We start from the raw sequence: 25,535 nt of genomic DNA on the forward strand, positions 1-25,535 counted from the left end.
AATGTGAGTCACACAGGCCATTTAATATTGTCTAGTAGCCGGGTTTAAAAAAAAAAAAGCATAAATTTAATCTGTTTTACTTCACCTAATATATTCAAAATATTATCATTTCAACATGTAATATAAGAAATCATTAATAAGCTATTTTACTTTTTTCTTTTTCTTTTTTTTTTTCCAAAATTGAGTGCATTTTATCGTCAGGGCACATCTCGATTAAGACTGGCCACACTTCACATACTCAAGGGCACACGTGGCTAGTGGCTCCTTACCGGACAGCACAGGTCTAAGTCCAAAACCCATGTATTTCTCCTTCTATTGAGCTTATTATTTTTATCAGAGCCACATACATACATAATTTAGAGAACTAAATAATCCTACAAGGCTTTTTATTAACAACCACAGTTGTTTACCGTTCCCTCGGGCAAATGCTTTCAACCCCTCACACTCTTCTCTTGGTGCTTTCTCTGATTTTTTTAAGTAACCCGCCTGCACCTCTGTACCCTGGTCCTGCTGACTCCCCACCGTGGAATGCTAGGGCTTAGCTCTCCTCCCACTGCACCCCACCTCTGCTTCCTTCCCACTTTTCTTCCCCCTTTCTTCCAATACAATTGTGTCACAGTTTGATGAGATCAACTTGCAGGGTTCAGTGTTCTGAGTGAGGAAGTGCTCTTCCCAGCTGGGCGTTTCTGTGGTGGGAGTCACCCGGCTCCTGGCTCTCCCCTCAGCTGGCTGAGCAGGCCGCTTTCTCTGGTCTGCTGAGTCAGTAACCATTCAGCTTTCTACTTTCCAGGCTCTAAACTGTTACTCTGGTTATTGTTTCTTCTTCTCTGCTCCGTGTCCCCATAGGTTAAAGCCACAGCAAAATCCCTTGGCTATTGTTCTAGTGGGCTTTAGAGAGAGGGAATAGAGATGGTGTGTTCAAGTCACCATCTTTCACTGCAAGTCTGCCAGGCTATCTCATCTGCCCAGGCAAATAGTCCTTCCCCATCCCCACACTGGAATGAATTTTAGACAGAAGTTAAACACACACGCCTAGATTCCTGCTCTTCCAGCTTCCTACTGAGGTCTCCCTGCTTCCAGTCTGACTCCACTAAACCACAGACAGACCTTCCAAAACTGTAGGCCTGACCATGGCATTACTGCTAACACAACCTTCCCTGGTTTCCCACCACCCTCAGGATAAAAGGTTCGAACTCCTCACTTAACATGGCTTCTGAGTCCTCCCAAACCTGTTCTCTGCCTCCGGTTGACCTCTGCAGTGCCTCTCAGTCCCCATCCTCTAGACCAGCGGTTCTCAACCTGTGGGTCGCGACCCCTTTGGGGGTCGAATGACCTTTTCACAGGGGTCGCCTAAGACCATCGGAAAACAAAAAGATATTTACATTACGATTCATAACGGTAGCAAAATTATAGTTATAGAGTAGCAACAAAAATAATTTTATGGTTGGGGGTCACCACAACATGAGGAACTGTATTAAGGGGTCGCGGCGTTGGGAAGGTTGAGAACCGCTGCTCTAGACACACTAACCCCTTCTGTCCTATGCACTTTCTTACCTCCAAGCTTTCACAGGTGCTTTCTCCCTCCAGGTAAGCCCTCACCCTTCATGTCCCTCCTCCACCCCCACGCTCACCACACCTGGCTGCCTTCTAACCTATCCTTCTGGCTCCAGTGAAACCTCTCTTCTCAGGGACCCTGGACTAGGTTAGGGCTGCAGCTCAGGCTAAATTAGGGTTCTCAAAACACCACACACTTCCCCCATCACAGCAGTCCTCCCACGTCTGTCACCGTTTCGTGACTTGCATTCATTTCTATCACGTCCATTCTACCCAGTAAATGGTAAACTCTCCGGTAGAGACACTGTCTATCCTGTCTGCTCCTCTGTCAATACCCAGCGCCTGCTGGAACAGATGCCCTGTTTAAATTTATAATAATTGAATGTGTAACACTGAACACAGAATTGAGATAGGAGGCTTTTGAATATATCCTAGTGGGACTACCTTATTTTTTTCAGAAAAAATTTGTAAAATGGTAAAGGTATTATGTAGTAGCATTTTGAGAATGCTGCTTTTGGTGTCCTATTTCAGAATGCTTAAGGAAAAACAAGCAAACCCAGCTATGTTTCCTTGTGTGATTTTTTTTGAAGGGGAAGATTTTTTTTTTATTAATTGGAGTTAAGTTTGTAAGGTTTTCTCAGGAAGCTGAAATGTAAGATGCAAAGCAAAAGGCTTTGTTCGGTGTAGTGGGGGAGCAATGGGGTGATAAAACTAAGTGAGCTCACGTCCTACCCTCTTCGGGACACGACTCCCCACAGAGCTGACACAGCCGTATCTGTTTCACATCTCCATTCATGACAACACTTCAAGTATCTGCTCAGAGGAATTTGTATCTGTTTTTGCAGGTGTTGAAAAAAAAAACATAACTCTGCCTAAACCCTGTCAAATATTTGACCTGATAATTTGCTTCTTTTGGAGATACTAGTCTGTGAAACAGAATAAAAATGCAGCTATAAATGAAACAGCTTTTCAGTTTACTAGTCACATAACCGTCGGGCTTTGTAGGCTCCTCCCCTCAATGTCACGGCCGCGACAGGGGCGGCTGGCACTCACACGGCCTGTTCCTCCAGCTCCCCGCCGATGCGTTGGGACATGTTCTTCAGCACCCCGATGCTGCCAGACACCAGCTCCAACTGCTCATCCTGCTGTGCCACGATCAGCTGGTGCCAGAGAAGGGGGGACAAGCCGTTAAAACCCCTCTTACCTGGTTCCAAGCCCAGCACACTAGCAGCTGCTGGCTTCTTTGCCAACTTGGGACAATTCGCATTCAGAAGCAAAGCCCAGAAATCAAAGGACTAGACCGCCGCCTCCCAGAACACGCTGCTCAAAAGGCTGAATTGTCAAGCTACTGATCCCTCCTGCTGATCCAACTCGTGAACAGCCAGCGAGGCTTAAAATCACCCTGAGAGATTTACTCTGCTTGGCTGAAGTCCAATGAGAGAACAGACAATGGCTCAAAGCACCTGTACGGTGACCACTGAGACGTGGGGATGCTTAGGAAGGGGAATCCCACTGCCAGGGTCAAGGTCTCAACCCACAACCAACTTAAATACAAGAGAATGTGGTAAATCTCTGGACATGGGAAAGCCATATACACGGAGTCTTGGCTTCCTCCTCAAGGACAAACTGGAGGAGGCCCCGTGGCAGTAGGTTACCTCAAGGACACACTGACTGATGAATCTGCCTCCTCGCTTTTCATAAAAAAGTTTGCTTGGTTAATAGCAATTTAAGCAGACAACTGGTTAAGCAGACAATGCGAGTGGAAAAAACAAAAGAACATATAAACTATATAAAATATATATGTAAAACACAATATTTAAGAACCAGTAGTTGCAACGGATAGATAATCCTCAAATCCTCAGGCACATTATTGGCTTCCTTTTATGACTACATCTACACATCAAAAGCAACAACACAGACCAAATCAACCTCTCCTTCTACCCCTTCACCTCCACCAAAGCAATCATTCTTATATATAAAGGAAACGACAATAATTTTCAAAGAAGAAACCAGGACTCCATTTTTCTGAAAGTTCACCTTTGTTGAAATGAACAAAAACACTGAGTAAATGAGTGGAGACCAGGGAAGAAGATTTTGTTTGTTTTTACATCAGTGACCTTGTCTGTCAGTTTTGGAGGTCAGGCCTTCTTTTCCTAAGAGACCTAATCAAGCTTGGTTCTCCTGAAACAGCCGTGCTCTGGAGGAGGTTTTAGGCACCCTTTCTGTATGCAGAGCCGCAGGGCGAGCTCCGGTCCAACCTGCCCAGCGTCACTCACAGCCCCCTGGCTGGCAGAGGACCCACATTCCATACCTGCTGCTGTGCCTGCTGCTCCTCGATGAAATGGGAGTTGGCTAACTGGAGCTCGCGGTCCAGGCGCCCATATTTATCCGGTGTTCCTGCGCTCCAGCTCTGACCGCCACTGTCTCCCAGCAGTGCCTGCGAGAGTGGGGCAGGGGGCGGCCAGGTCAGGGGGGAGCCTCGGTTCTGCTTCTGAACAAGCACCCCGTCACGGCGCTATAAAGAGTCCTCATGCTGCTTATTACCTGTTTCCCCGGGGCTGACCTTTACGGAGTGGAGGGATGCCTGTGTGGTACAGTTTAAGGAACGAACGCCACGAAGGGCATGCTGTCCCCAAGCTCTCCCAATGGGACTGACAAATGGGCTTTGTCCCATTAAAATGCAAATAAAGGTCAACTTGAAATCAACAATTGCCCATCTGTGCATTGCTTTACAATCTATAGGCACTCAGTCTCTTTAGGGCAGCTTTTCCTAGCACCTTGGGAGTTCACCAGCGACCCACAGGTTCTAGTCTGATTCTGGAGATCTGGAATCCTATGACCCAAGAAGTTTTTGTGGTTTTTTTGGAGAGAGGAAGGGAGAGTTTCTCAGAATGACCAAAAGCTAAGTCACAGCCTCTCACACACAGAAGGCATGAGAACCACCAATGTCTGTTCAGTTTTTCCCATGACAAAAATCCCAATGCCCTTTGGTTGAACTGAAAGGCTTCCCAGACGGGAGCTGGGGGGTTGCCTAATTTTAAAAAGATACTTAAAATTCAAGAACTGGTCTCTTGTAGCTTTTATTTTTGATGTGTCAATTTCTGTGCTTTGGTTTCTGAAATGTATTAGGTTTCATAATTTATTTGTATTAACTAATAAAAATTGGACCTCCTCTCAAAAAAGATATTTAAAATGATGGAAGATTTAATTTAACATACATTGAAGGTTCCTCAAATGTCTTTCATTTCATTTTGAATTTCATCAACTTTCAATCATTAAATGTCTAGTGAGTTCTATGAGATAAGCAATGTAACAGCAGGTAGAAATAAAAAAAACCCCATGACCAATCTCTCCTCATTCTCAAGGAACTTGGGGTCCAGCAGAAAAAAGACAAGAAACTAAGCAATAACAGCCCTTAACAGCACCTGACACAGCAGGTGCAAAATAAACGGCTGGGTGGTAAGGACTATAGGAGTAAAGAAGCACAGGGCCCCATGAATCCTAGAGGAGAGCAGCAGCGGGTGCAAGGGAGGAACAGGTGACTGTGGTGCAGGGGCAGTCACCAGAGAGGTGACTAGACTTACACAAAACCCGCCAGCCTCCTTCCAGGCTCAGCATGCACAGGGCTTCTGCACGATCACAGGACACACAGATGTCAGCATTTTTAAATTCCCAATATCTAACTGTGTATCTTCTCTGATACTGTAGATTCATATGTTTACTCACCTGTCTATTTTTTCTTTCAGCTAATGCCTGCACAGATGAAGTTGACATCTGATCCTTCATGTCCTAATGAGATAAGTAGAAGACCAGAAAATAAATGAATATCCTTAGATGAAAAAAAAATCATGGTTAATATTTGGCACACAAGCAAAATACGTGTAAGTTACTAATTTTTTTTTGGCGAAAAGATAGCATTGTTTGGCTTTTTCAGCCTCAAAAATAAAGGAAATAATAAGAAAAATGTCCCCTTAAAAACAGGTAACCTGAATACTAAATTGAAATCAGAGCAAAGAGGAAGGGAACTAGCATTTCCTGGGAACCTACCATAGGCCAGAAACACTGTTACATGCTTACGCACGTTATCTCTGAATTTTCACGACAACCCTGTAAAGCTGGTGTTATCTCTGTTCTACAGTCGAAGAGACTGAGATCTAGAAAGGCTAAGATACTTTCTCAAGGTTACATAGTCGAAAAATGGCAGTTCTGGAGTAAACAAAAGCCTGTGCTCAAGGGCTAGCATTTTCTTATGTATTACATGTAAGAAACCATGCACTTTAGAATAATTACCATTAAACACCAGAGAAGACTTCTGAAGAGCGATATAACAAGTCACTTCTTTTTGAGTTGGATGCATTATAGATTATTTCTAACATCAGAATATCCAGAGTGGCACCAGAAATAATTTTGAATGGAAAGAAAAATGAATGGACCCGTTACCTACAATGAAGCCACTTTATTAAAATATGAGCCATTTTACCTGCCATTTTTAACCACAAAATGATTTGAGCTGAATAATGATTACTGTAATACAATTTTTCTTAAAGGCTGCCAAAGTACTTTATAAATTTCTGTTGGCAAGTAGACTATTTTATAGATGTAAATGTTGAGGTATTAGGCTTTTAGAAACTTCTTCCAAGACCTATGTATGACAAGCGAATGGTAGATTAGACGGTGTCACAGCTTTCATAATGCCTATTGTGGGAAGTCCAAATAAGAACCACTTTGCTTCAACTTTCAGAGCGCCCATTCTGTCCTCTTCTACAGGCTTTCTGCTGGACTTGATTAAACTCAGGTCAGCAAAAGCTCCGTTAGGTACTGTTAACCCTCCACTGGCAAATACAGCCTCCCAAAAAGGGGTCATAGGTTAAAACAAGAATGATTAAAAACCCTAAAGTGTTCAGCTAGATCATACAGCTGAGTATGGTTTAGATCTCAACTCCAGGGGGACTTCAAGGATGTATGAACTTGATTTAGAATACTTCTTTCGAAGACTGCACTTTAAAAAAACTTTTCAGATACTAGAAAACAAACTTTGGATTCTACTTCCAATTATAACAACTAACTTAACTGTCAAGGGATTGACCTCTGAATTTCAATTAAAACAACTCTAATGATTAAGGTCAAGAACATGTGCTTCACAGCAAGGCATCATTTACAAACCTACAGTAGTGTCCTTCAGAAAATCTATTACAAAAAATAAAAAAGCAAACTACATTTGTAAAATAAATAATTGGTGAATGATTTACCTTTCCAAAAAATACGTCGCATAACACTGGGACTTCCTTATCAGAATAGTTTTTTGAACCGGCTAGAAATTAGGAGTGTCTAATCCAAATGCTTATTATATAGACGGGGGCACCTGAGGTCCAAAAAGTTTACTGCCCCCATTAAGATGTGGGTTTATTTATAAGCAATTCAGATACATGTATATAGAAAGGCACCTAATGAATAAAACAAAGAACAAGAATATTTAAAGTTCAGTGATAATCTACCACTTGAAATCTTGTCCAAAGGAAATCACATGACATAAAATCTTTGGCAAACATATACCAAGGTTCCTGCCTAAGATGCCTCTTAAAAGCCATATGTCAGCACTGATATGATCCCAAGATTTTTTATTCAAGGAAGCTGCTTTCTAGTACATATGTTAAAGACAGCTGGTTGTCTTATATCTCGTTATGCTAATCAAATGGCTTTAGCCCTATAGTTTCAAAATGCAAACATAGCTTAATGATACAAGATTTCACTTAAATGACATTTTCTCTGAGGCTTTTAAACAATAGGTTATTATCAAGATAATTTGAGACTAAGTATTTATTCACTTGGATTGGTTTTTTACACTCAGATAGATGCTTGCTTGCTCTGGATATCTCCTGCATGGCTGTCAAGCAGCTGTATATGGAAATGTTAGTAACACGGTTGCAAGAGTTCCAGAAGCAATTCAGATGGTGAAAGAGGCCGCCATCCAAACCCAGGAAGACTCACTCTTCCCAATGCAAAGTGATTACCAATCCATCAAGGAACCAAATGGTTTCTACAATAGTAATTCTTCCTTTTGCCCAGAAATAGAGTGTACTAAGAACTAAAGAGGAAAAACGGTAACTGGTCTGCGGGAATGAGAGGTACAGACAAGCGGGACCCCACTGAAGTAACTTCCCAAAGCCAGCCGTCTACGTCCTCATTTTTGCTCTAAGAAATAAGTCTGACAACACTGAAGACATTTCTTTTTCACCTAGAGGAATTCTATGTGGGAAACTGATATTTAATTCATACGAAAAAGTGGTTTCCGAGTTGACCTGTTAGTGTAAAATTAAGGGAAAGAGTTCTGAGAAGTTTGCCGTTTCTTACGCATATAACACGACAGCATCACGTTCCTTACCCTGACGACTTGCCGGGTACTTGTGATGAAGGCTTTTCTTATACTCAATTCAGTTGCGTCGAGATTGAATTTTCTAGGATTGGCTTCAACTATGCGTGGGTCAAAAAGTCAAGGTAAAGCCGTGTCATCATCAAAAACCTAACAAACAGCATCATGTTAAACTACTGACTCACTCACAGGCAAGCAATAAAGTCGGGCCCAACGTTTCTGACCACACGGTCACCTTGACACGAACCATTCTCAGACTTTCTCTGCCCACAGCCATAGGCGGACCCTTGTGCCCCAAGGCAGAGATGACCTGCCAGGCTAAGAGCCACAGCCCTGCCTGGGTCACAGAAACCCATGGCTAGCTGACCAACAGCCAGGGGGTGGGCTCTTTCAGATGCCTGCTAGCACTTCATATCTGTTCTTTTTTGACTTCAGATCGCCCTTTCCATGATACCTTTCGCAAGCCTTTTTCATTTGCCGTTCCAAACCATTCCACTTATGTCAAGAAGCTCACCCTGCTTCTTAATCTAGAGTGAAGCTTCCGGATCTCACCCTCAGGGAAGTCCTGCCGCCCCGCTCAGACACTCGCAAGGTTCTCTACTTTCCTCTCATAGTGTGCAGTATATATTTGTGCTGTGATTGGGTTAATGTCTGCTTCCCGGGCCCCCAGCCCTCTCTACCCGCCCCCCCACCCCCACTGTAAATTCCATGAGGGCTGGTACGCTGCTATGCTTCTCATTCCAGCTTCAGAAACTAACAAAATGTCCAGCACACTGTACATTTCAATAACTATTTACTGAACAGTATCTCTGAGTATCTATTAAAACTTGTCCTGTTTCTCTCACAATTTCTGTTTCCCCCAATCTGTTTCTCTTCCCTCCCATCTCAAGGGAAGACGTAACTCCCTATAACTGTGCTTTTGATCCCACCCTTAGCATATTCTGTTGAGAACATGCTTGTCTTTGAATAATTTCAAAGGTGCCTGGGGTCCTTACGATGAATAGAAACGAGGCTCTCCACACATTACATGCAGAGATCCTGTGTTGATGAGGGAGGGATCCCAACAGTCTGGTTTCCTTGATGTTTTCATCCCAATGAAAGAAAAGAACAAAGCAAAGCTCCAAACATGCAACCAGCATGTCTTCAACCTAAAGTTTTAATTAAATGGGATTTTTCCAGTGGAAAAGGCCACGTAACGCAGCTTTTACAGTTTTCTGGTTCATCAGTCACATCAATGGACTTATTTAACATCAACAGCATAACTTAGCACAACACACCTGCGTTTACTAAATGCAGTTTCAGGGCACAGGTGCCTCTCCAGGAGACACTGGCAGTGTCACGTCACGTCTTGAACAGGACAAGGGCAGTCTACACAAGGACTTTCTTCTGCTCTCTCATTACCAATGTGTAAGAGGGGTCTGTGTGTACCTCTGTGTAATAACAGCTGCTAACACTTTCATAGATGCTCAGTGTGTGTCAGGCACCATTCCAAGCTCTTTACCTGTTAAACTTGCAACCACCGTAGGAGCTAGGTACTATTATCATCCCCACTTTCTACAGGAAAGCAAACTGGAGCACAGAGTGACGTGCCCTAAGTCACACAGTAACTAGCTGGCCGGGATTTGAACACACAGCCTGACTCGAGGGCATAACCACTGTACGACGCTGCCTGTACTGCAGGGTATGCCCCATGCTGTAGAAGAATCAGGCTACTCTCCCTTAGCTTACAGGGCAATTAGTTTAAGTGTGTCGTGGTACAAATAAAACAGCATCAATCGATTGTAAAAGGAAATGCACAACTTATGTGCTTGATAAAAGCTGGATAAAAACTGGCCCAGCTGCCTGCCTGTTGGCCCCACAGGGCACAGGTACCACAGAAAAGGATATTGATGGTCTCGTCCAGATCCTCGAGGTCCCACTCTATACTGCGGAGGTTGTTCCTCAGCTCGTTGGTGGTCCAGTCCGTTTCCTCCCTCGTCGCCATGGAGGGGTCCTGGAGGAGCTCTGTCCATCGCTGAAACAGCCCCTGGGCAGTGTTGACTGCTTTCTGTACTTCTCTGTGACCGGGGTGAGAGAGAGGATGGCAGTCACAGGACATGTTCCATGAACAAGCTACGTGTGACTTAAGGGAACACTTACGGTCACACACCACCCTCGTCCACCGCCATTCCCACAAGTGTTGTTAAGTCTTCATAGAAGGCTCTTCACGGACAAATATCAAAGTTCAAAACTTTAAAGCAACAGTCTGAGGATTATGTTCTCAGCTGAGGTTCAGAATAAAATAGCCATTATTTAACTAGCTATAATACCAAGTTTGTTTGAGAAACACAAAAATCTAATTTTGTTCTGAACAGACTATGCTTAAAGTCGTGTAAGAAGCAATCCTACAAATTAACTAAAGGGCCATTAACCTTCCCACATGCTGCCATTTGGTGGGATAGTAATTTATATTCAGATGTAGCAGTCTTAGTACAGCTTTTCTTGGGGTGGGGGTGGGAGTCAAGGGGTGAAGAAAGGGTTACTCTTACACAGCTAGGCTTTTAAGGGTTGAGTATTTTTATTTGGGGCATTTTTAAACCTAATCTTCTCATTAGAAGAGTTCCAAATATTATTAGCTTTACACATATCTACTTCCCTGGACTAAGCAATGCGGGGGAGCAGACTGCTGTGTCTCTTGTTTACTAGGCCGTAAGTACTATCATCTAGGATGCTCTTAGATATAGTCACCAGGTTTAAAAAGCGTGCCCCCCACCATTGGGCCAATAGCCACCATTTAAATGCTACAATCTAACACAATGGCATATAAAAGCCAAAAAGGAGTCATTTTATAATCACATGGTCTCCTGCATACGAAGATAATAACCTCACTGCTCTCAAACTAAGAGATCTGCTTTGATTATTCTGTGATTTCTTAACCAGCTCTTCCGGGTGTTCAATCAGGGTGTCTGCTGTCTACAGCGTCAAGACAGCCTCTGCATGCATCGCATTCCTGCTGGCATTTCAAGTACCAGGAGAGAAAGCACCAACAAAAATAAGGAAAGTGCCTCACAATATCTCAGTCTGCGGAATACTGACGAGAATGAAAAGGCTCAGTGTTAAACGTCTAGCTATCGGGCCCGGGCTGAATAAATCCCTGAGCTACACAGTCAGCAATGACTCTCCTAAGGTACGGTGATATCCAGTTTGTGGGTTAGGTAAGTCTTCTCTCATGTCAGCCTTTACTTCCAGCACTAACGAGAAACTCTATTTGAGATAAACAGGGGAAGGACTAAGTAAATGAGGTATAACTTTACTATCTTCACTTGTCATTGAGGTTTCTGGCTGATTTGGTGCAGAAAGGGGTACAGATCTTCCCATAAAAGCACATAATTGGTTTATCTGAAGTGTTTAATATCATCTATGATAATGGAAGACAGTTAAAGAGGGAACTATAACAATATCTCATTTTAAAGAACATAAAATGCATCAACTCTGTAAATAAAAATTCCTTGTTTTTTTTGTTTTGTTTTGTTTTGGTTTTTGGCTGAGCCATCCTGCTACCTGTTGGCAGCTCAGCGGCTGCTCAGCTCAGGCTGGACTCGAACCGCTGTTGCTCAGAGCTCAAACTCTTGAGCGAGCTCTTAACCAACTGAGCCACTCGGCCAGCCCAATAAAAATTCCTTTTTGAGAACTAGGAACCTCAAACCTAAGAAGCTTCGGGCTAGGGCATATCATGTTTTCCATCACCAACCAGTACACAACTCCGATGCTGGAATTACATTTTCTTAAGCAGCAATCCATACTTTTTTCTTTCTCTTTTTTTGGGGGACTCAGGACTTCTTTGCACTTTTCAAAATTATTGAAGACTCCAAAGAAATTTATATAGAAATTCAAAGAAACATTAAAAAAAATTATCAACTAAAGTTATAACGAATTTACATGTTCACACATTTTTGTGAAAAATAACTTCTAAAACAAAAAAATGTAGCAATAAGAGTGGCACTGTTTAACATTTTTATTTTTGCAAATCTCTCTAATATCTGGTTTAATGAAAAGCAGCCAGATTCTCATATGTTTTTACATTCAGTCTGTTGACATACATTTTGGTTGAGTATATGATGAAACTCCAGCCTCATACTGATATATAGTTGGGAGAGGGGGGAGTATTTTAATAGTTTTTGTAGATAGTTGTGGATATTCTTTTTGGCATCATACCAAAATGTGACAAGTGGCAGTTTCTTAAAGGTTAGTTGCAGTGTGGAACCTGAAACTGTATCATAGACTTTGAACTCTCATACATCACAATGTATTTTGAATGGATCTTTTACCCACATATGATTTTATAACATCCTGTACAGGTCATTTGAAAATGTATCACAGATCTTTCAAACGCTGACTCATTCCATTGCACAGTACCCACAATCATATGGTAACAGCATCACCAATCTCATCAGAAAAACTTAAGTATCGGGAATTTTTAAGATAACAGTAGTTGATACAAGCTTTCCAAAATTCTATTTTAAAAATGGGGGAGTTCTAATGTTATCATCAGCAAAAATACTGTCAGCTGTTTTCCATGAAGTGACAGGTTCGCCTCATTCATTTTTAAGAGACTATCTCAAGTAGTTTTTAGATAATTTTGAGATTTGAGAACACATTCAAGTCTTAATAACCAGTTTGTCAGTTATCCTTTCAAGTAAAAATGAGATTCTGTGTGGGGAAGAGAAGGAGCTGTTTCAGCTGCAACTCAGTCTCAGAAGCGCTTTATCCTGGAGACAACCACCTTATTCCACAATACAGTGGAAGTGCTGCATGCACGCTTTCATGTCGACACAGAGAATAATAAAATGTGTACTAAGACAGGAAGAAAACCTGCACAAATTACACATCTGATGAAGGACATATCTGGAATATGTTAAAACTCTCAGCTTAATGAGAAAACAAGCCAATTTTAAAAAAAAAGGGCAAAAGAGTTGAATAGTTACTTCACCAAAGAAGACAGATGACAACAAAGCAAACAAAAAGATGCTCAGTGTCATTAGTCATCAGGAAAATGCAAATTAAATCCACAATGAGACACCTCTACATACATAGAATGGCTTAAAAAAGAAAACAACAAAATTGAAAACTCCAAGTGCTGACCAGGGGGTGGTGTAACCGGAAACTCGCATGCATTACTGGTAGGAAAGCAAAACGGTACAGCCATCTTGGAAAACAGTTTGGCTGTTCCTTAACATTAAATGTACACTCACCATATGACCCAACAATCCCACTCCTAGGTGGGTAAACTTTGCAAGTAACTTTACAACGACACTTGTGGGGGAAAAAATTTGTCTTTGCTTAGTTACCTACAGTTCCATACAATTTTGACCTCAACCTGCTGCTGTTTCCACAACTCCCCTGGGGTAGCACTGCCACGAGTGCCACTGCAGGTCAAAGCCGTGACTTGAACTTATCTTCATTCTCAGTGTACCTAACACTATAGCCTTCAGATGTATTTCCTTGAAACTCTCACTTTGGCTTTGTGACATTGTTTTCTTCTCATTTCTACCAATTTTGTCTTTCCTCTTCCTCCACTTGGTCCCCATGTTTCTTCCTCAGCAGCCTTTTTGCAGCTTCTAGATACCTATCAACACACAGGTTGAAAACGTGCCTTTCTGACCCCAACTGCATTTCCAGCCCTAACCACTTACTCAGAATTAACTCCTATATTTTCAGTTGCCTAGAGGACCATTCCATTTGCCTAAAACCATATCCTCCCTACAAACAAAACAAAACAAGCAAGTATTCAAATAAAAAGATAAAGCAGGGGAAAAAATCTGCTTCCTTCTCTAACTTCCCCATTTTAGTAAATAGTGCCACTATTTTCCAAGAGTCAAAACTTGTCTAGACAAGCATCATCTTCCACTCTTCCTCTTATTTCTCACCTTGCACAACCTCTACTTAAGCTCAATCATTGGATTTTAGATCTGGAAGGAACTTTCAAGATAACTAGTCTGCACTCATTGAGCAAATAGAAGAGCTGGGGCCCAGCCAAGTTGGCTTCTTGCCTCAAGCTCTTCTGACTCTTGAGCTGGAGGCCCGTTCACTACTAAGACCTCAATTCCATCTTTGCTAAGGCTCCAGGCAAACAGATTTATGGACTTAGAAGACCTGAGTTTGAGCCCTGAAAAGTTGTTTGACCAGAGGCAAGTGAATAGTAACTGCTAGTTAAAGCTGCCTGCTGATTAAGAATGTATGATAGGAAACAGGTTAAATTTAAACTCCTCAGCTGGGTATTCCATGGCTCCTCTTCCACCAAACTGGTCAGCCTTAATATCCAGCCTGATTTCTCCCTAAAATAAATTCGGTTTCCGGTAGCAGGTTGTCTTCCTATCCTCCATTTTCTCATTCCTGGTTCTAGGCTTCTAGCTGTTCCCCCAGCCCAGGAGAGTCCTTACATCTCTGCAAATGAAAAGTGGACATTTCCGTTAAGGTCCAGATTGAGGCCCTCCTTGCATCACTGAAGTGTCTTTGACCAACATTCCCATTGAGGGTGAGGAGGCGGGGCGGGGGCAGGGTGGTCTTTCCTTTCTTCAATCTCCAGGGCATTCCAACTCTATTCCAAAATCTGACACACAATGCAGATTGTCTTTCACATACACTCTCACATTCTGCATAATGTTCTCCAAACTAAAACTACAAGTTCTGGAACCAAATATAGTATTAGGCATTCAATGCACTTATAACCAATGTTTGCAAAGTTGTTTTTACAATGAAACATCTGATTCCGATTTTTTTAAAAGTAGGAAATGAGATTTGACTTGCATTCAATTGTACTGGACTAAAATTACTCTGCAAGGATTATTCTTTTTTCACAGTGACTATACCAATAAAAAGGCTTTTCTCAACACTGAATAAAATGCACAATGCTTGCCTTCAATAGAGCTCATACTCTAGTGTTAAAAAGGCTGTGTATACAGCAAGAGATGGAGAGAGGCTAAGACAAGATAACGCATACCATCTTGCTCATCTGCTTACTTATGCCATTATTTCAACACTGATCCACAGCCAAGAACCTGGAAATAAAACGCTTCTTGTTCAGGCACACAAAGCTACCAAACCAGCAAAACATTAGAGAGCCATTCACCTTCATGCCTTTCACCTAGAGGAGGGGCTTACTTGGTACCAATATACTCAACAGTCCAAGGCTCAATTCTGTGGCTTTTTCAGTGGCCTGTTTGATTAGAAGTTGTAAATTCTAAAGGTTTGTCAACAAGAAAGGGAAAAAACTACAGAACCCAAAACTTAAAATGGGTTCACTCATCAAACAAGTACAGCATAAGTTCCCAGGTGAAAATGACACAATTCAAATACCGTCTTTTTCACTTGGCAAATTAATGATGATATGAGAATCCCAGTATTGGGAAGGGATCAGGGAAATCGGCCTCTCACACAATGGGGTGGGGATGGGGAGTCGAGGGGAGACGGGGGTGTATTCTAGAGGGCAATCTGGAATATGCATTGGAAGCTTTGAACGTGCGCCTGCCCTCTGATTTAGCAATTCTGTTACAGGAATACAGGCCATGGGAGAAAAGAGAAGCCGGGATACAGACTTGTGACAAGCAGGCTTGACACTATATTAATCATAAAAGTGAAAAATTAGAAACATCATAAATGTCATCCTGGGTGATAAATTATATTGTTACCCATATAAATTATATTTACATGACAAAATACAATGCAGTCAGTAAAAGCGCTTCCTGCCACATTTTAAGGATATAAAATAATACAGGTGGAAAGGTTATAAAACAGGATGATCCCAATTTCTAAAATGAGTATTAATAATAATACACATATATGAAAATCCTGGCCTTTCCACCTACAAACTTAGGAACTTGAAGTATGTATTTCTTTCAGTTTTCTTTACTCTCTAAGTTTTATTTTCTTCATTTGTAAAATGATGATAATAGTACTAGTACCTACTTCATAAGGATTAAAAAGACAATTCCTGTTGGGTTCTTAGCACATAAACATATATAATAAGAGATCAAAAACTGATTGATAGTATCATATAAAACCATTAATAGAAACAAAGATAAAAAAGACACCAAGGTTTTAAACTATTAGAGGATGGTGGCATTTCAATAAATTTTTATTCCTTTTTTAATATTTCTATTTCCTAAGTTTTCTAAAATAAGCATGCATTAATTTAACATTATTTCAAGTGTTACTAAAAAAAAACACACAAAACAACACCAATAAGACATGGTCTTTCCTCTCAAAAGATGAAAACATAGAGAATGTTTACTGAACAATGAATATGTGCCCCAAACTGAGCTAGGCAATTTACATGTATGAACACATTTCATCCTAATGACCAATAAAGTAGGTATTATTAGGCCAATTTTGTACATGAAGAAATGGGTTCAGAGAGGATAATTAACTTGCCAAAAATTACACCAAATAATTGATAGAACTGAGATTCCAACCTGGGTTATAGCCTGATGACTCAAGCTCAGCTCTTACCCCAAACCTCACCGCCTCCCAAAGTCAAATAAAAAGAAAAGTTACACCCAGAATACAGGTTTGCTTTCCCTTTGCCCAGCTTTGTTCTCCTCACAGAAGTGATCACCCCGATATACCATGTGTTTGTTCCTTTGTCCCTGGAATGTGAGTTCCATAAGGAAAGGGGATGCTTGCTCATCCTGTGCCCTCAGCTCGCAGTAACTAGTTTAGAATGAAGAATTCTGAAGGATAAATGACCTGATGGTGTCTCTGTGGCCATAGCTGGTTGCAGTATGATGCTTGCTCAAGAAACTGCTTGTAAGCATCCAGGTGGGAGAGGACAAGGACATGAACTAGGGTAGAGGAACCAAAACTAAAACATTAGAGAAGGTTCCAGAGAGATCCCAGTGGTGACACCGATTGGACACGATGACCAAATGGACATGAGACTGAAGAAGAGAGAGTGCCGAGTCAGGAGTGAGGGAGGGCTAGGAGGAAGGAGAAGAAAAAGGAGGGGCAGAGATTCCCGCCACAGGGTGAGAAATATGGAATAATTACTGGAAAACAGAAAAGCACCCGAGAGAGAGTTGGGTTAGAGTGACTGGGGTGCAGGTGTGCACAGACACACAGGGAGGGCCTGCAGCAACGGGAACCATCACGCTCACCCAGCGAGAACAGGCGAGAGGATAAACTAGAGCGGCGACACTGATGGGATGGGTGAGGGGACGGAGGGGACCAGTAGACCCAGGAGGTGCAGGCACCGAGGTCTGAATTACACCGTAGTGTAAACACCATGGTGAGTGTCTGCACAGAGAGGGTGCCTGCGGGCTGAGCTGCAGGATAGTGGTCAAGGCCACTGCACTGAGGCAGGCACAGCCGGAGCTCTGAGCTGTGGGCAGAGGAGGACTGGCTTCTGCAGGCCACGAAGCTTTTGGACTTTATTTTGTAGGCAACTGGCAGCCACTAAGTGATGTTAAGTAGGGAACCCCTTCTTGGATTCTAGGAAAGTGACTCCTGTGCTGCCCAATACAGAAGCCACATGTGACTACTGAATGCTGGAAATTCACTAGTGTGACTAAAGAACTAAAATTTTAATTTAAAATTTAAAAACTGATATGCACTTCAATTACCAGAAAACTTTTAAGTATGTTGGGAACAATTTGGGTAGGTGAATCTATTTTTTCAACTCTAAGTTTAATCAACTCTAAATACAGATCAAGTATTTCTGATGAAAATTTCATGTCCAAATGGAGATGTGCTATAAGTACAAAATACACACCAGATTTCGAAGACTTAGTACTAAAAAGTAAAATATCTCATTAATCATCTGTATATTAATCATATGTTAAAATATTTTGAACCTATTAAAGATGACATTAAAATTCATTTCACCTCTTTCTTTTTACTTTTTAAGGTGGCTACTAGGGAATGTAGAATGGCATATATGGCTCACATTATATTTCGTATAGCACTGATCCAACAGAACCCAGGGCAGATGAGAGGGAAGACCAATTAGAGACTCTGATAATTCAGTTCTGTGTCTCATCTGGACTCTTATCTAAATTCTACCCATCTTCAAAACCTAATTCAAGACTTACTACTACCTCCAAAAGCTTTTCCAACCATAACCATCCCTAGTGAGTCCCCTTTCTCCAAACTCCTGGGACACTTATCTTCTATAGCATTCACTTCAGCACTTAATCATTTCCACCTAATTTCGTGGCCAGTTATTTCTCAGTTTAGACTATCAGCCACTAGGCTAAGGGCCACAGTTAGGTGGCTTTAATTTTCCTACATTGTGTGATGCATTTTCAATACTTTTAATAATGACAAGTGCATGGCTCCTCAAGTAGCCTGTCACACAGCCAGTCTGGAGACACCCGTGTGGCTAAAGTCACCTTTGTTCAGCAGAAGATATTCAGCATCTCATTTCCTTCAGATATATTAAGGGCAATAAAATGATGTCAAAATCAACCAAGACTCCAGGCCAATGTTCCAATAAAGCAGTGCTATCTAATCAGTGAGCAAGCAGAGACTGTCTTGGATACTCTCCGGAAAAAAAAAAAAAAAAAGCCCAGATGGCACACCAATTTAGCATTTTCACAAATTCCATTAAAAATCAAACAAACAACATTTTTCTGATTCTCTCTGGTCTCCATGGCCAGTGATAACCTTTGCAGCCTAAGCATGAAGAACTTTTCATTCAGGGGAAAACACATAGTTTTAACATTTAAAAGTTAATCCCTAAATCAATTCTAATGAATAACACAATTTCCAGGTAGAGAGTGACAGATTACTAAAAAATCTACAATTCGGCATTTTCCCATCTAAATTAAAGTACGGTGAGGTCGAAGGGGGATCCAAGATGGTGGAGTAGATAAACACTATGCTCGCCTCCTCCTGTGACCACATTAAAATTACAACTAAATTATAGAACAATCAGCCTGGAGAGCCAGCTGATGTCTGGCTGAACAGAAGTCCTATAACTAAGGCTATAAAGAAGCCATGTCAAGATGGGGAAATAATTAAAGGTGAAGAAAAACCTGAAAGTAAGGTGAAACATAACCTTTTTAGGGAAATGTTAAGAAATGTATAAATATATTTTACTGTATCATGGATAATAACATTTCACCTAAAAAAATAAACACCCAGGTACCTGGTCAGCTTTCACCACTACCCAAATAGGAAGCGAGCAGCAGCTAGTTGAAAGCAAAGGGACACTTTATGGTTTTTAGTACTGATCATCTGGGAATTTTGTAGTTCCTAGATTTGTTTATTTGACACTTAAGACACAAAGCTGACAAGTGGTAACAACATAAGAATCCATCTTGCTTGCATTTGTGTCATGGCTACAAAGCTGATACAGTTACAAAGTGCTATTAAAGTTTCTATCTCCAAACAATCCAGAGATCAAAGATGGAGTCAGGACAGCTCAAAGGGAAAAACAAGTGGGGAAACCTGTCAAAGAGCCTGGATGAAATCAGGGAGATGAAAAGAAAGCACTCATTTCCTTTAGCACTGTGGGAAAATCCCGGTGCTGATAGAAAGCCGAGGAAAGTTTAGTTTGGCTGATTTCATTTTGTTTTCCTTCCAACATCATCATTGAGTATGAACGACTGCTTTCCTCCCCTCCCTTGACTCAATAAAAACTCCCCCACTGAATTGAGCTGTCTTCCGGAGCTTTCTCACCCTCCCCAGCCTCCCAGATCCACACCGCCCCTGCCTCCCAGCCTGCAAACGTGCTCGGACGCCTCCAGGCTGCTGTGGTCCCACCAGTCTGCCGGCCAGCGCTCCGATCTCAATGCACAATGGGAGCTCACCCCCGTCAACACCAACTACAAAGCTCAGGAGGGCCATTTCCCTTTTCCTGCCCAGATGCTGTTTTCCCTCCTTCGAAGCAGGGCCTCATGCTCCGCTAGAGCTGGGACCCGCGTCTTCCTACCCACCTGCCGAGCTGCTGCACTCGACCCCCCCCCAATAAGTTACACCACAGCGCACAGGCCAAAGGGGACCCCCTCGCCAAGGGATTGGTCGGAGGCACGGATTTCACAGTCCAGGTAGGATGGGGAGGGGATGTCTCTGGACCCTTGGTCAAGGCTCTGATGGCTAAGTCGTCCCCACTGTCCCCTCCCCAGCCTCAACTTGTCTCCCCTCCCCCCTCCAGTAAGGAGAGCGGGGAGGTGCGGGCAGGCAGCTTCGCCACCTCCTCCTCCAGTGGAACTCTCGGCGACACTCACCCTTTCACCACAAAGAAGGGGTCCTCCATGGACATGGCGTCCCGGCCCCCAGCCGCCTCACGCCTGCTCCACGCACAGGGCGCCCGCGCCCTCCGATCCTCCCTCCGCCCACCCGACTGGCCTCCCGCAGCCGCCGGCGCCTCAGCCTGGGGAACCCAGAGCAGCGGGCGCGCACAGTCCGGGGTGCTGCGGACGGCCGCTGGTCCAGCACTCGGTGGGATTGCAGACCGAATCCCAGACTCCGGCGCCGGCCCCCGCCGCTGCCTCCTCCCCCAGCTCCTCCCGGCTGGTCCGGCCGGCCTGACCCCGCCCCCGAGGCCCCACGGCCTGGGCCAACCACGAACACAGCCCGCTGCACCACTTCCGCACCCGCGCTCACGTGACCAGGGCCTGCCCCGCCTCCTCGTGGGCGGGGCCTAGGCAAGCGTCGTTCGACCCTGGAGGCGGGGCTCTGGGAGCGATGGAGAAGGGCCAGTCTTCCTCTCAACCCGCACCTCAGGATTCAGGGGGAGGAGCCGTCTTTTCTCTCCTGGGAAGACAGGTAGGTTTTCAGGATGTGAGGTAGTACCTGAATTGCACAATCCTTTTAACTTTTCTCTACTCACTTTTAATATTTGATTTTGATAACGTAATTTAAAAATCCATCTTGTCCTCGACTTACAGCAAAGCGTGCTCATATACATGATCTGACTGTGATAATGTTGCACAACTTTTTTAGGTCTCACTATGTGTCCAGCAACAGGCTAAAGGCTGTTTATGCATTATCTCAATAGAGTGTGTAGGGGACAAGGTATTATTATTCCCATTTTGTAGATGAGAAAAGTTCAGGGCGATTTCAAGATTTCCTGTGGACCGGGCAGAGCCACAGGTTCTGTCCACTTTCAACCAGACTGGGGTGTATTTTCTTTTGCTGTGTATTCTGCAAGTGACCCGTAAGGTAATTTTTTTTCATACAGCATATGGTACTTCCCAGGAAAGAGCACCGTTGAGGGACAAAAAAGGGGTCGAGTATGGCAACCTCCTCTCAGCTATGGTTCAAGAGCTCTTCCCAAAACATTTTGGTCACAACAATTAGCCAACTCATAGTTAGATATGCAATGTGGGTTGTGAACTTCAATCGCTGATAATCACTGAGCAGTTACTGTGTGCCAGGCACTGTGCTGTTATCTCAGTTGCTCCCACAATGAGGTAATCACTGTTATTATCCCCATTTTACAAATGAGGAATCTGAGAGACTCTTGGAGGTTAAGTGACTTGCCCAAGGTCACCAGTCTTTCTGGAGATGGAAGGGTCCTTAGATCCAGACAAACCCTGTTTGAACCAGGCAGGGTTCTATCATTCAGTTCCTCATCTATAAGAGGTGAAGAATAATATTTACTTCATGAGTTGTTGTGAAGGTTAAACAAAAATGCAGGTAAACGCCCAAGGTCCCAACTGAGTGAGGTAGCGAAATCAGGAAACTGCTGTTCTCACCTGGCCTGAAGGGATGAGGACCAGAGTAGGATGAATCTGATAGATGTTTCCAAGGAAAAACAAAACAAACAAAACACGTAGACATGATGAGAGATTGAATGGGGTTATGGAGGAGACAGGTGGAAGTCATAGACTCCAGGCTTCTCTGAGACCTGGAAAAGCAGTCGAGGTCAGATGTGGGGAAAAGAAACTATTGGGAGAGAACTGTTTATTTGGCTGTGGACATATTGAGATGGGGAGGTGGCAAAGGATCATCATCTTTCATTCATTCAACAAATACATATAAATTGAGGGGCAGAGAATAGTGACTAAGAGCCATACTTGGAGCCAGATTGCCTGAGTTCAAATCACAATTCTGCTATTTCCTGTGTGTCTTGGGCTTACTCTCTCACTGTCCTGAAGTGGACACCATAATAATGCCTTTCTCATAGGGTGTCACGAGGATTAAATGAATTGATGTGTGAAAAGTCTTAGAACAGTGCCTGACACACGTTGTGCAATTACTGTGCTAGGCGCTGAAGACACAAAGAAGAACAGCCTTGGTCCTTGCTTTCAAGGAACTCTCTGACCGGTGGGAGAGACACACAGTGAGAGAAGGGCACAGGTTTCCATAGAAACACAGAGACAAGATACCAGTTTGTGTGTGTGTGTGTGTGTGTGTGTGTGTGTGTGTGTAGGGGGTGTTTCTAAGCAGTGACTAGAGGCAGCCAGGAGACACCATTGCAGCCTGTGGGGGAGCCACGGCAGAGGGCGGTGCTGGAATGTAAGGAACCGGACGGTGACAGGAGGGGCTAAGGCTGGAGTTTGACAGGGTCAGGTTATCAGGGCCCTTGATTATGATGATAAGAACTGTAGACACTCTCCTACAGATCATGGCAACTGAGGGAGTTGGCAGGGTCAGACTGGCTTTGAGACAGATACTGTGGTGGCTGGGAGGTCAACTGGGAGCTCATGGTCTAGAGGAGGAGAGATGAAGGTGTCTTGAGATAGGCTCATGGCAAATAGGATGCAGAGGAGGAATAAACTTGAGAAGTACTTTAAAGGCAAAATCAGTGGGCTTGGTGACTGACTGGTTCAGCATGTTAGGGGGTTGGTGAAAGCAGAGGGAGGAAGGCTTGCAGGGTCTGGAGTAGGAAGTAGTTTAGTGTTAGTTCCAATCACCTGGAAAGAGAACACAGGAGGAGGATTAGATGTAGGGTGGATGTAAATTAGCTGCAGCATGTTAATTTTCTCCACTGAACTATATAAACTGGAGGGAGGGGAGGCTATGTTGGTGGTATTATTACCTCAATGCCTAGCATAGCCTCTGGTTATTTAGTCCATGAACTTATTAGTTAAACCACAAATGAGATGTCAGAAACATAGCAGAAGCATAGAAGATAGAGGACAGAGGCTTGGCGAATTCCCATAATTGGGGATTTGGAAAAGTATCAGTAATGGAGACAGTGGAGGGTTCTGATATGAAATGTGTGTAGGAGAGTATGGGTGTCCCTTTCTTTCATATGTCACCTTCCTTCACCCTCTCTCAATCCAAACAAGACCTTGACCCCCACTGCCCCGGGGAAAGGGAAGCTATAGTTAAAATGCAAGCATCTTTTCATGGGCTTATTGATCATTTGTATATCTTCTGTGGAGAAATATCTGTTGAAGTTTCTTGCTCTTTTTTAAATTGGGTTGTTTCACATTTTTTTGTTGCTGAGTTCACTCACCCTGCATCCTTTTTGAAATAACACTGAGTAAGGGAGAAAAGTGTTGCGTAGATGTTAGGTATTATCGTCTTCATGATTATCTCAGTCTTTTAAAAGCCCTGAAATGCATATGCATGCTCTGCAACACTCCAGGAAACGTTCACTCACACTGGCCTCCACTAAGCCAGCCCTGACTGTCTGCATTTCCCAGCTCCAACCACAGGAAGTATCCACACCCCTATAAACACACTCTGATCATGGTTCCTTCCCTCTTCTTGGTTGCTACCAGCACCTCCATCCTTACCCTCTAAACATTGGTTTAAAATAAGAAGGAATTCTAGTTAACTTATATATCGACACTAAAAAGTGATTAAGAATTTATAGAATATCCACTTGATGGTCCTTGGAAATGTTATTTTCAAGTATGTGATTGCAAGACAAAAGTGTATATATGATATCATTTCAACTCTGTTCATTTGTATACATAGAAAAAAATAAATTATTTGAAGTTTGGCACAATGAAATGTTCACTTGGATAATCAGAAATACAAAAAGTAAAAAAAAAAAATTTTTAAAGAGAAGAGAGAAAGTCGTGACCACATATGCAAAACCACAACAAAAGTTAGCCGTTTTAAGTGATTTTTAGAGTAAGGCAAGCTAGAAATGTATAAACGAATGGATGTTGGTGCATTTTAAAAGTTAAAATATGTTATTGGAATTCAATGAACCTCTTGACGAAACAGTGAATTTGAACCATTGTAGGAAGACAGGTAAGATCTTTACCATCTCTATGAATTTGTTGGTGCACAGGGAAGGAAAAACCACACTCTGGTGGTAAAGTAGTGAATAACAATAATAGTAACAATGATTGCTAGTAACAATTACTTACTAGGCAGCAGACATTGTGCTGAGCAACATACATACATAATCTTCAGAAGCAGCTCCAGGATTTCTACATAGGGCAGGTTTTAGAATTTAACTTCAAGTTTAGACGGCAGGGCGAGTCCACTGTCTTTTCTTAAATTAGAGGTTTACCTGGGATGGCTTAAGAGGACTACTAGTGATTATGTGTATGTGATAATAGTGCCATGAAATCCCAACAAGTGACAACCTCCTATTGCTGCAATAACAAATTACCACAAACTTAGTGACCTAAACAACATAAATGTATTCTCTTATAGCTCTAGAGGTCAGAAGTCCAAAAGTGGGTCTCACAGGCTAAAATCAAAGTGTGGGCAGGGTTGCATTCTTTCTGGAGGCTCTAGGAAGAATCTGTTCCTTCTCGGTCCAGTTCTAGAGGCTGCCTGCAATGCCTTGTCTCCCTTCCAGCAATGGCACGACTCCCACCTTGCTGCCACTGTGACATCTTCCCTGACTCTGACACTTTTGCCTGCCTCTTGTAAGGACCCTTATGATGCAAACCCAGGTCCCTGAACCAAGGCCTGCCTCATGGCCTTGCCTCCACTTATCTCCCAGTCACCTCTACTTCCGCTTTCTTGTCTGGGCCTGTCCTCCACCTCCCTGCACAAGTGTAAGCTACTGTTTCCCAACTTGTCATGCTCTCCTGATGACAGTGTAGTTACAGCTTGATCCTGGGGATTGCTGAGTAAGCAAGCCAAGTGTATGCCTCTCAGAATCTTCGTGTAGGCCTTTTTCTTGCTCTCCTTTATTCAACAAACATTGTTTGAGCTTATTGTGCTAGGTGTGAGAGCGACAGGGAGGACAGACCTTAGCTAAGAATGACAAGACAGTCTAAGTGATACGTGCCACGTCATTCATATGGGCTATAGCATTGTAGGAAGTCAGAGCAAGGAGTTCCGAGTCCTGGAAACCTTGTGTGAATCTTTCTCATCCACCCGGGGCGAGAGAAGCAAAGGCTTCTTTCCTTTTGAGCTCTCTGAGGGACCAGGTATGATTAATCTTTGTGTTCCCTTGCTCCTTGCACATAGCTGTGCTCCATAAATATTTAAAAGTTGGGAACAGGGCCACCTGAAACTAACATAATATTGTATGTTCACTGTCATTGAAAAAGAATTTAATAATCGTTTTTTTAAAAAAGGTTGGGAACAGTGTCAAGAGGCACACCAAAAAAAAAAAAAAAAAGGAAGCAGTGTCTGAAAACAGCAATTGGTTAGAAGTTATCACGAAAGGCAGTCAGCACTTTCGTCCCTCTCTATTCTACCTAGCAACTGATGACACCGCATACAGTCCCTATTTTTATTGGGAGAGAGCCCTGAGCGTCGCGCA

The 25,535-nt window shown here is 42.9% G+C and overlaps 1 protein-coding gene across 2 annotated transcripts in view; it reads right to left on the reverse strand.

The window, feature by feature from the left end:
- The window catches only part of STX6 (syntaxin 6), a 32,025-nt gene extending 11,415 nt beyond the window's left edge, over positions 1–20,610 (reverse strand). Inside the window, exons 1-6 of one of the 2 annotated variants that reach the window (XM_019624050.1) lie at positions 20,128–20,606; positions 9,812–9,981; positions 7,937–8,031; positions 5,281–5,343; positions 3,866–3,991; positions 2,608–2,714 (exon numbers count right to left, since the gene is read on the reverse strand). In XM_019624050.1, the coding sequence (XP_019479595.1) occupies positions 2,608–2,714; positions 3,866–3,991; positions 5,281–5,343; positions 7,937–8,031; positions 9,812–9,981; positions 20,128–20,162 (596 nt within the window). In that variant the 5' untranslated portion in view covers positions 20,163–20,606. Of the gene's footprint in view, positions 1–2,607; positions 2,715–3,865; positions 3,992–5,280; positions 5,344–7,936; positions 8,032–9,811; positions 9,982–20,127 lie in introns of both variants that reach the window. The other variant, XM_019624052.1, reaches the window with a different exon arrangement.
- Positions 20,611–25,535: the final 4,925 nt, after the last annotated feature.

This window comes from Hipposideros armiger, unplaced genomic scaffold (assembly GCF_001890085.2).
Source record: "Hipposideros armiger isolate ML-2016 unplaced genomic scaffold, ASM189008v1 scaffold_573, whole genome shotgun sequence".
In the NCBI taxonomy this organism is placed as follows: Eukaryota; Metazoa; Chordata; class Mammalia; order Chiroptera; family Hipposideridae; genus Hipposideros; species Hipposideros armiger.